The following is a 10,969-nucleotide window of genomic DNA, read 5'->3' as shown; positions in this document are numbered from 1 at the left end:
AAGGGCGATTCGACCTCGAAAGACACTTTTGGGACAAAGTTAGTCAAGTCCCATGAAGGCAAAAAGGTTGAGAGCAAGATTGTCAGAGCTGTACTGCCCTACGCGAGACACTCTGAACCTTTTTTTTTCTCATTTCGTTTTCTGCGAGTCATTGTGATGCTGCAATTTGCTTACTCCGGCGGAACCCCAGTATCGATCCTCAGAGAGTATGTCATCCAATTTTGGCGTTGTCTTTGTTTGTTGAGAAGTGCAAAGAGCGCTAGCGTGTTGCGAGAGGTCCCTAATGCGGCGTGGGAACGCTCTTGTTTAGCCGAGAGTAAGCTGCGTAATTTTCGCCACCATAGAGGTGTCTCAAGGCGCTTAGCACAACGCATCACGACGGGACCAACCTTGTTTCGTGTCATCGAGACCACTCGATCACACGAAGGCACCCCAGCAAAGCTTACCCTCCGTCGGTGGAATTCCTTGGTTGGACCAAACGCTCAACATTTGCAGGCCAGGTACGGGATTGACGTCCGAGCCAGGATTTAGCTAGCGTCGCCACGCGCGGTGATCGGCCGTGTTCCCGGACATCGACGGGGGCGGCTACGGGGACTCTCCGAAGGAGCAAAGACCGAGATTTGGGTGTTGGACTTTCGCCCCTCGCCCCTCGAACCGTTCTCCCCGTCTTTGTGCCGTCTCGCGAAGTGCGGTGGTGGCTTACATATTCAGTAGCGATGAATTCTCTCTCGCCCTTTGTTGTCATCTTCAAAGCCGGATGGTCCTTCCTCGGCTTGGCGCGCGAATCCGACAATGGCTAGAACAATGGTGGGTCCCGAACCGCTGGAAACAATTCTAGTGTGTTTGTAAGACGCGTCCATCATCGGCAGCATGTGGACTGATCCGGCGAGACAATGGGGGAGTTCGAAATCGGTGAACAGCCGGATACGCGGAGCCTGAACGTGGTCTCCACAATACAGCAGACACGCACTTGTCCGTTCGATTGGATGTGTGGTGTTTGGACACGGGAAGTCAGCATCTCAGTAGTTACTTTCGTTGAGTTCTCGGAAGTCAAGCAAGCGGTGGCAACCAATCAAGCCATCGAATCGATGTGTTGTGTCGAGACCTCTGCAGCGAAACGCTGTGAACCCGCCAACGTGATCTGAAGCTGTGGCGCAAACACAGCGTCTCGCTCACTTCAGGCTGCAATGTGGTCGGACAATGTCCGATCGGACGGAGGCTTGGAGGTGGATTCAAACGCCTGTAAGTAGGCGAGTCAGGCCAGGTACATGCTTACATCGTGGACGCCAAGCTCATTTCTTGAATTGTGGCTGGCAGTCGACCTCCATTACGCCCGATTTCCGAGTCGATGCACTGCCATGCAGTCATGCTATGCTTTTGCTCCGGGCCATGGTCAGTGCCCGTGGGTGCTCTGAATCCACTCCTTCTTGTGGCGACAACCTCGAATGTGCAGGGGAAAGTCGAAAGCAGGCCGGTGAGGAAGCATCTGATCTCTTCTTGCATCCTCGTACGTTTCGGCAAAACCATTCCTGCTGCCGAGGTCATTATTGAACGTCGCTTCCAAGTATGATCGGTCGGAGTTGTGAACAACGTATCCATACCGAGTCGCCGTTCCGTGACTGACCTTTGACAGCTTCTCTATTGTCTGGACCGACGATGGCGCTCATTGTTGTAGCAGCGAACTGAATTGTCGCGCGGTCCTCAAGACTTGAGCCTCGCACCATATTCCCGCGAAAAGGTCGTTCAGATAACCGGTGTGTCCGTACTGCGGTCTGAGTTGCCGTCCGAGACGGTCTCGGATGGCGGATGAGCTCCATGCTTATGACATCTTGTGGTTGTTGTGAGGAACACCGTGAGGAGATGGGTCGCATTGGCGCCGTCGCCCCCGTCGGAACGGACGGCGACACCATCAAACCTAAATCCGAAACAGGGTAGACCTTGCCGGCAACCTTTATCGAGCTCCTGGCGCAGCTATCTGAGACAACCAATGGAACGCTCAGCGGCTAGGCGCTCTTGCACTGTTCGTGTCGTTGCTCTGAGTGGACTACTTTGCAGGATTGGCCACTTTGGCACTGCTTGTGCATCGTCCGAATCAGGCTGTGCCTACGCTACCGAGTCATTGACGAATTGCAGACAGCGCGCAGTTGCGTTGGGGTGGCAATCACATCCAGTAGACGTTGTTGATGTCGCCCTTGGGCCCTTCTACCCGCGCTTCTAGCGTAGGTACCTGCAGCACCGCTCGCCTACCTAGCCGAACTGCACGAGACGTAGGTGCCATTGTTCTGTCTTGCCTGTCTCCGTTTCTGGGTTCCGTCGGGCGGAGACGAATTTCGTTTTAATAATGCTTCATAAAGTTGAAGAATTGTCAATTTGATCCTTGACTTTTGCGTTTTTCCTGCGAGGTTGATATTTCACGCCTCCCCGAAAGTGGTTTTCCTCGCCGAATCTGACGGGACGCACGTAGGTTGACCGGCCACACTCGTTGCGAACGCTGATAGCTGGCTTCTCTCGTCGTGCTTCACTCTTCTAGGCGCTGACCTGCGAACGCCGCGTGCTCGACCCCGAACCCGGCGTGTTTGACGCTTGGGTAACCGCTGCCATCACCTCGGCGGACTTGGAATCTTCGTCTTCGGGGCGAGTCAATGTGCGACGAACAAGGAGCCCTCGTGGCGAGCTCGATGCATCGGCGATGGTCTCGATGTTATGAAAAGAGATCGTCCGACCACAACTAGATGGACCCTAAAGCTGCACCTGGTCCCACATCGCTAGAACACATGGAGCAACATCTCACTTACAGGGATACAGTATACCGCTGCAGATCATACGGCACGAAGCGCGCAACTTCCTGCTAGCAAAGTCATGCTATTCAGCCGCGGTCCCGAGGTAAGGGAACGAGCGAGACGACGATTCGGTTGCGAACAGGCGCGGATCCGAAAGACGCATCGCGACTCGTCCGTTCGCGGGCATCGGTTGGCGTGGCGCGCAAATGCGACCGGTGTGGCATCGCAGTCTCTGCGACGACGACGTCGCCCTCACGCACATGCAAGGAAGTGGCGACTCGCTTGCCATTCCCTCGCCAACTGATCCTTGGCTTCTAGACCACTCCTGAAAATAGTTCAGAGGACATCGGTGCTTCGCTTGCGAGTGTTGGCAGTACAGGCACGACGTCGATCACGATTGGCGCCGAGCTCTAGAGGCGAGACGCTTGACGTAACAAGATTTTGACTCGGGAAGCCCGACGCGGCGTCCCCTTGACAGCATCCAGCCAAAGAGGTCTGCCATAATCTAGCCTGTTTGCCGAGTTCTACGAGCAAATGCCGCATCCCCGGATAAAGAGCAAGGCCGACAGGCCAGGTTGCCAAAGGCGTCGCTCCCTCCAGAAGCGCGACCTCCTCACATTCGAAATCGAGTCAACGATCCTTCAATGTCGAGTGCGTTGAGCGACACCATCATTGTGATCGATGGGGATCGCGAGGCCATTTCAACCCCGTCCAAATTGATGCGGGGGCGCTCTTTTGACACTCCGTCGAGCCAAAGGCGCATCGGCTAACCGCTTTCCACTTTTTCCACTCGTGCGGACCCTAGGGGTTTCCCGTCGCGCTCGCGGGCTGCATTGGTTTCCTTGCCCTTTCAGCGTCGACCCGAAGTTCGGGCTCCGAATCTCGAATTGAGATAAGCGCTCTAGCTGCCTTATGGGGTTTCATTCTCGCCTCATGCCATGCGTGCTCTCTCAATCAGAAGGCTCGACTCTCTGACGAGATTGTCTGAGTTTGACCCCGTTATTTTCGAGCGCCACAAGCTCAATTGGGCTTCCGTCGAAAGAGAGCAAAGGCCGCAAGGCATCTTTGTCGGCATTGACAGATGCCGCTGGATGCTGTCTCAGAGCAACTCGGTCGCCTCAATCGCTTTCGTCGATAATTGAGCTGGTCTGCTCCAGCACGTGCAGGGCATGGTTTCACTTAGGATAAGATATGGGCCTCAAACTATCTGTGAGCAAACGGCAATCTGCGTCACGGAGGCAACTCGGGTCCGATCTCGGACACCGAAATGCCCGAACGGAACGATGTTTTTAGACCCGTCCTCCGTTTCATGTGCATTCCGATGTGTGTGCATCTGATTAGCAGGATCTGGAGGACGGCACAACGATCCAGCCGTCTGGACAGCATTCACGCAGGCGGCGCGTTCCGGGGCTTTGGTTGAACGGAAGGCAAAGACCGACCCAGCGCGACCGAATGCGATCGAACGCTGCGTGGCGCGGAGTCGATTGGTTGCATGCATGCATTGCTGTTGCCTTACTGACTAATTTTTTGGGTAACATGCATGACGAATGGGACAACTACACAGACTTCCCTCCGCACTGCAAGTGAGTCTGAGCGGCGACGGCATCTAGTGCAATTCGTTCACAGTGTCTAGTGATTTCGTTTCGACAGACTCAGCACTGCTGTACAGGACACGGGAATCAGGAAGGATAGAATAGCAATCGAATATTGATTGCGCCACGCCCGACTAGGTTCTGCCGCCCGGACCCTGGCATGCGCCAGGGCTCGACGGACAAACACTCTGGTGCCAAAAAAGGAAAAAAAAAAAAGAAAAGAAAAAAAAGAAAAGAAAAAAAAAGAAAAGAAAAAAAACACGGTTCAAAGAATGATTGTTGTATTTCAACCTGATCGCTTCGTGAGCACCTCGGTTGCAAATTCAGTGGACAATGTGTTGTAGCCAACTTGTCAATTGACACGCGCCCCACGCCTTGGTCTCGGAGGGCGGACTCTAAATGATGTTTGGATTCAATCTGCTTTGCTTCCGATGATCAGTCACCGTACCTGCCGCTAGGTTCAAAAGCAATGTACACGTCCGGAAAGGGACGAATAAATTCTTCTCTCCGCTACTGACAAAAGACAAGGATGGTGATCAAGCATCCAAGACCTTTTTGCTACGCCAAGGCCAAGCCAGGTGGATCGTGGTCGTCGAGTTTTCTATCGCCAGGGTGATTGCGAATTCCGGTTTCACGTTATGGGACCATTTGTTGGCTGGAGCTTGTAATTCTATGCTCTGTTCTTCGCTTGCCGCGCTCGGATGATCTGCATGGCATTCTCTATGATCCACAGGCCGCCTGCATGTAGTTCTTTGCGTCTGATTACGGTGCTGGCTCTGCGTCATGGATGTGTGTTGCGACTCTTCGAGGAATTTTGTTCTATCAGCCGTGCTTTCGCAGCTTGAGGTTAGAAAGTTCACCAATCGTGCGGCGATGCCCGCACATTGAACCATCTAGACGGGCTGTGTACTGTACGCCTGTAAGTCGTGTGTGTTTTCTATGATAATTAAATTTAACTGATAGAAATTTGGTATTAAATCATAAAAATGAACTACTTACAGCATAACGACACAGACGCAAAGTCAATGTTCACCCTCGCAGCCGAGACCAAACCTTGTTGCCTGCATGAGGTAACACCTCGCATCACCCACATATGTTTCTGCATCCGTACAGTACACAGCACGGTTGCAGTGCCGTTCCGAACTGCATGATAGACAACTTCGTGGACCTTTTGCAGCGTGCCGTTTGCCGATGCCTGTCCGCGATGTTGCAGACTGGGCGACCGAAGACACAACCAAGCGGGCTCGTTCTCGGCACCAGCGCGGGGACCTATTTCCGCATGAAGAGTCCATGGCGTTCAGCCTGCCCGACGCATCTCAGTCCATCACCACTCGACCAAGGTCGGAATGCAATGGCAGTATGAACTCGAGAGCGCAGCCAGCAAATGCCCACGGTCGCAATCCTGGGTGTACAAAGGGGATTTGTTTCGGTGGCTGAATGGCTTCCATCTGCGTGTGCATGCAGTGCCGTCAGCACAATGTGTACTATAGTGTCCAATACAGTTTGTCTGCGCTGCAGTACACAATGGCCCTTGCCGCTCGCTTCTCTCGCGATGTCTGCGCATGCTTCCTTGCCACAGGCTTCGTCCAGCCACAGTCTCTACCCACTTGCAGCTGTGACCGTCTTGTGCGTTGCCCAGCTGTGGTCACGGACCGTCTCTCAGGGAAAGTAGGTTGCAGAATCGTTGCACTCGATGCATACCAACGAGCTTATTGGCAACGTTGGTTCTGCCTCTGCTGCAGCCACGATGCAAGGCAGTGTTGTGTGCTTCCAGCGTCCGATGTAACAGCTCTCGTCTTCTACGATGGCTACACATGCCCGGGCAAGACGGAACAAGAGGCAGCGCGGGCAGCCGCGGATGGGAACGCGATCCGTTGCCGTTGCAGCGTCCTCTTCGGCCGCCTAGCTCTTGGAGAGCGCGCCTGTGGACGCTGGGAGGATGGCTATGCTCCTCTAGGGAAAAAGTCAGCCTGCTGGGGGGAGCCGAATCCGTCCAAGGCCTCGAGCCGCACTTTTGTCCCTCTCTCGAAAATGCAAAAGGGACAGACGGACAAAAGCGCAAAGCAAATCGAAAAACGCCGCACGCCTTACCCGCCTCGGTCGCGCACGGCAAAAAAAAAAACCCCCCACCGCAAGCTAACCGTCCTCTGACTGCCCGCATGCAACGAGCTCGGACGTACACATTGTAGCTGGTGGCTTCTTTTGTTGTTCTTTGTCTTGATTGTAGGGATGGGAACTCGCCTGCTGTCAGGGCCAGCCCTCCTTGAGCCTTTTTGGTCGTCTGTCCGTTCCGCCTCGCCCGGCTGAACCGTCGTCAGCCTTTAGCGCGAAACAGAACGTCAATGTTGTTGCCGCACCCAGGATTCTGGATTTGGGTTCAGCCGAAGAGGTTCGCTTGGCCTGCCTTGTCTTGCCTTTTGTCTTGTCTTGTCTTACTTGCCTCCTCACATCTGCCCTTGAGTGATCCAGAAACAACCGACATACACAGTGACTGACACAGAAACAGAGACACGCCTGCAGCTGCTAACTTTAAAAGATCTGCGGCTAAGCCAACGGTACCATTCATCTGCCTCGAAACCAGCAACCTGGACTCTTACGACCCTGGGGACCTTTGCCGATCGAATGGCTGGCACAACTGCCTGGCTACGGTGCATATGTTGCGCTCATCGCAGTGACACCAAGTCGCCTCCATTCTGTCGGACCTTGGCGCCTTACCTCGAGTGGCGTCCTCGTGTCTGTCCTCAAGACCTCCGTCCGTCTCTTCCCCCCTCTCTCGAGATCCCTAGGGAAGCCTGTCTGACCTGTTCCGTACGCCTCGATGCTTGGATCCTAATCCACCACCTCCTCCCCTCCTCCTTCATCCGCACCATCCACTCCATCACCTCACACCTTGATCTGTCCGTATCTACGATCATTGCTTTAGACAGGAACCGCTCGATCGCTCCACGTTGTTGTCGTGACCGCCCCGCGCTTTACGTTCATCTTCCCTAGCAGCAACTCGAGCTCGACCCGCATTGCAGTCATTCTCTCGGCTTCGAACAACAGCAAGCCCGGGTCTCACGCGCCTCTCGCTTGGACAAGCTGTCTTCTTGCTGCCACTCGCTCAACTTCGGCGCACAACCATTTCGGCAGCACGTACGAAGGGCGGCGCCTCTGTGCCCTCTGCCCTTTCAGTATCATCGCTGTCACGCTCTCGCTCTTGCACGCCAACACCGCCCAGCGTCACATCCCTCGTTGCGCATTCGTGCTTTTCTGCACGCCAATTGTCGCATTGCGACACGGCCTGGCCTCATACATCGTTGTCTGCACGCAACGTATCGCACGCTTGTTGTAGCTCCTTAGCGTAGATGCTAGCCTCTTTGCGACCGCACTCACCCCCTGCCTTTGCTGTCGACCGACGCTCCCAGCAACTCCCGCACGGCTATTTCGATCGCTTCTCAGACGACACTTCGCAGCCCAGATCCTGGCAAATGGCAGCTTCCGGCTCGGAGCGCTACACAACGCCGCCGCCGCCTTCCTTGCGCGCGGCTGCGCATGCTCACAAGCCTGGATCCGGTTCTCGCATTGCCGACATTGGACCGGATGCATCGGAGCAGAGGCCAAGTCCACAGTCTCGCCAACGCTCCTGGCATCACCCATACATGCCTGCTTCCCGGGCACCTCAAGGACCGAGCCCACCTCAACCGCTCGAATCAGGGGCGAGCCCCACGTCACGCGTGTATGACCTCGGCCATCCTCGTGAGAGTGTCAGGCTCGATCCGCAACAGATGTCGCCGTCGCATCGCTCCGAGCACTTGCATCCGGGCCACGAACCGAGGCCTCGCGCTGGCTCTCGTGCCGATATCAACATTCTCGCACAGCCTGTCAACATCTCATCGATGCCATCTAATCGCTCTAACGTGGAACGCATCGGCGGCATTGGGCCTAGCCGCAACCGAGGACGCTCCAGCACCCTGTCTTTACCGCATCCCGACACGAATCGCGTGAGAGGAGGCTCGTTCATCGGTGCTCGTCACCACAGCCCTTACAGCGGCTACGACGACTCGACATCGCTGCCGCCACGTTCCTGGGAGGAAGCGCGGTCCCACAGGGATCTTTATGCACGAAACTATGCTGGAGAAGCTGCGCTTCCACACCGACAGTCTCCTACCCTGCGACCCTCTTCGGGCCAGTCTCCAATCCTCTTTGCCCCTCTGAGCCCGAACCCAGAAAGCCATTTGCTGCCGCTTCCTTCTCGTATGGGATCCGCCCCGATGACTGCCAAGATCATCAACGCCGGTGTCATGCCGCGCGGTCATCACCACCGTTCGAGGCCAGGGACGCCCGTATCGCCACTCAACATGGACGGCTTGACCATGGAAGATACATATATGCCATCCGCCTCAGGCATGGCCGGCTCTGTTGCCGGCGATCGACAGCGCTCGCCCGCTGACGCACGTGTTGGCAGCGACTACTTTGGTCCGGCATCCTCGGAATGGGGCCGACCCAGCCACATGACGTCCGACGTGGTAAGGAGTCCACCATCTGGCCTCAAAACACCTGGCCTTCGTCCCGACTCGCGCGGTCACCCTTACCGTACCTCGATCCCGGTGCCTTCCGAAGGTGTCCCTCCCGAATTCGAAGCACCTCCGTATCACGCCGTTCCTTACATGGCTGGTCATCCGCCTGCCAGACCGTTCGGACGCGCTTCTGTAGGCACATTGCCTGCTCACCACCATTCGATGCCTCGGAACGATCAGATGGAACGCGAGCGTCTCATCGTGGCACAGCAGTACGCGTCGTCTCAGACATCGTATCATGGATATGGCCATCCACACGAGCACGGCTACCAGAGCGAGTTCGCGCCGCAGCATGGCCGCGTCGGTCACGCCGGCGGCATTGTGGGCGCACCACCGCAACACGTCGTGTCTGTAGACCGCATCGCACACAGCAGAAGACGTCGACGCCCACCATACTCGTACTCGTCGATGATCACGCAAGCCATCGCCTCCTCCGACGAAGGTCGCATGACCCTGCGCGAGATTTACACTTGGATCAGCACCAACTTTTCGGGCTATCCGATGTCCGGGCCCGACTCGCAAGGCTGGCAGAACACAGTGCGCCACAATCTGTCTCTCGGTAAGGTATTCATCAAGAAGGCTAGGACAGCTCAAGATATCTACGACAGCTGCTCGTCCGGCAATCCTGCTCAGAGCCAAGCCGCAAGAGGCAAGGGTGGATGGTGGACGCTGCATCCTATTGTGCTTTCGCAGATCCGGTCAGGTCAACGAACTCACAACGACGAGTTTGATGATCTCGAGCGTCTCGTCGACATGGACAACGCTGCGGCTGCTGCATCTGGTGGCGCTGGCGCCGTTGGCGTCGCCTCTCCCGGCTCGACTGACGAGAAAGTGGCACCACGAAGGTCGTCTGCGGATGCGGGTCAGCGCAAGTCGCTCACTCGACAGAGAAGCTATTCGGACTCGATGGACTCTACTCAGGCAGAGCAGCGCCGTCCCAGCTCGGGCTACCAGTCATCGACGGCTCCTGTTAGCCGTCAAGGCTCGATCAACACCGCACGAACCGCTCCCGCCGGGCGTCCAGCGCATGCAGCATTCCCAGTGCAGCCGGGCGTACACGGAGCAAGCAGCGATGTTCGACCTCCCTCCGCTGAAGAGATGCCGTCGGTGCTGCAGCGTCGGCCCGACTTGGACGAAAGCGACCGGCCTTCTTCTGCCTTTGCACGCATGCGCGGTCACACGATCGCCATGCACGAGACGCCATCGCACCAGCACGCCTCGAAGCATGAAGCCAGCAAGCTGGGCGGTGAGGTCCCGATCTCAACTCGTCCACCTTCGGGTTCCGTGTCGAGTCCAAGGCCGCTCCCCAAGGCTTCCCGACAAATGATTGAGGACGTCGACATGGACATGGCCCCATCGGTGTTGCAGCACAGAGGCTCGAGTCAAATTCTGCAGAATGCCCGCGAAACGCTCGTATCGGCTCAGCAGCAGCAGCAGCAGCAGACACGGCAACCGCATCACGGAGACGTCCGAGCTGTCGAAGCCGACTCTCCCGACAGCACCGGCAGAATGGACATTCGAGGACTGCTCAACGGCTGAGCAGCGGGAGCACTTGCGACATGGTATCCAGTATCTCAGCTTTTCTTTTGATCGATCGCCTGGACAGAACATTTCCACTTTCCATTGTCTTCGGCTTTGCTTCGCATTCATTCGATCCATGTACCCTACTTATACCCGCACGGTCAATTCGTAGCAAGCGCATCGAGACGCAAACCTCATCACTACTAGGTGACCTTGTGCAGAGCAATAGAGTGACTGAGCCTTGAAGTGAGAACAGTGAACGATGGAGATCGCCGGGCGTAGTGCAGAAGAGAGGGCAGAACTGGACAGCTTGGCAACGTCCAGGTTGGGCTGACCGGTGACGGCATGCGAGCGGAACAGAGCTAAGGGAGATCTTGTCGGCTCGAGCCGAAAAAGATCGGCGATGCGTCTTGTATTTGTGCACAGTAGCGGGGGAGAGAAAGCGGATACGTCGGAGCTGCAATTTGCAAGAGAAAGTAGCCATCCGTTAGGCCCAAAGCGAAGCGCCAAAGAGAAA

The 10,969-nt window shown here is 56.1% G+C and overlaps 3 protein-coding genes across 3 annotated transcripts; 2 read left to right on the top strand and 1 right to left on the bottom strand.

Moving 5' to 3' along the window:
- Positions 1 to 893: 893 nt before the first annotated feature.
- Positions 894 to 1,145, top strand: PHSY_002683 (hypothetical protein; the record flags this gene model as incomplete). The annotated part of the gene is made up of 1 exon (XM_012333305.1): positions 894 to 1,145. One exon carries the CDS (start codon positions 894 to 896, stop codon positions 1,143 to 1,145), a length of 252 nt encoding a protein of 83 aa, XP_012188695.1.
- A 598-nt stretch (positions 1,146 to 1,743) lies between these two features.
- PHSY_002682 (hypothetical protein) lies at positions 1,744 to 3,543 on the bottom strand (the record flags this gene model as incomplete). Its single annotated transcript, XM_012333304.1, has 2 exons — positions 1,744 to 1,915; positions 3,398 to 3,543. The coding sequence occupies 2 exons, from the start codon at positions 3,541 to 3,543 to the stop codon at positions 1,744 to 1,746; spliced, it is 318 nt and encodes a 105-aa protein (XP_012188694.1).
- Positions 3,544 to 7,719: 4,176 nt separating this feature from the next.
- PHSY_002681 (potential forkhead-like transcriptional regulator) lies at positions 7,720 to 10,470 on the top strand (the record flags this gene model as incomplete). The annotated part of the gene is made up of 1 exon (XM_012333303.1): positions 7,720 to 10,470. The coding sequence occupies one exon, from the start codon at positions 7,720 to 7,722 to the stop codon at positions 10,468 to 10,470; it is 2,751 nt and encodes a 916-aa protein (XP_012188693.1).
- Between the last annotated feature and the right edge of the window lie 499 nt (positions 10,471 to 10,969).

The sequence above is a fragment of the Pseudozyma hubeiensis genome, assembly GCF_000403515.1.
Source record: "Pseudozyma hubeiensis SY62 DNA, scaffold: PHS27, whole genome shotgun sequence".
NCBI lineage: Eukaryota > Fungi > Basidiomycota > Ustilaginomycetes > Ustilaginales > Ustilaginaceae > Pseudozyma > Pseudozyma hubeiensis.
The sequence above is the reverse complement of the archived record's forward strand: the minus strand, read 5'-3'. Positions and strand labels throughout refer to the sequence as shown.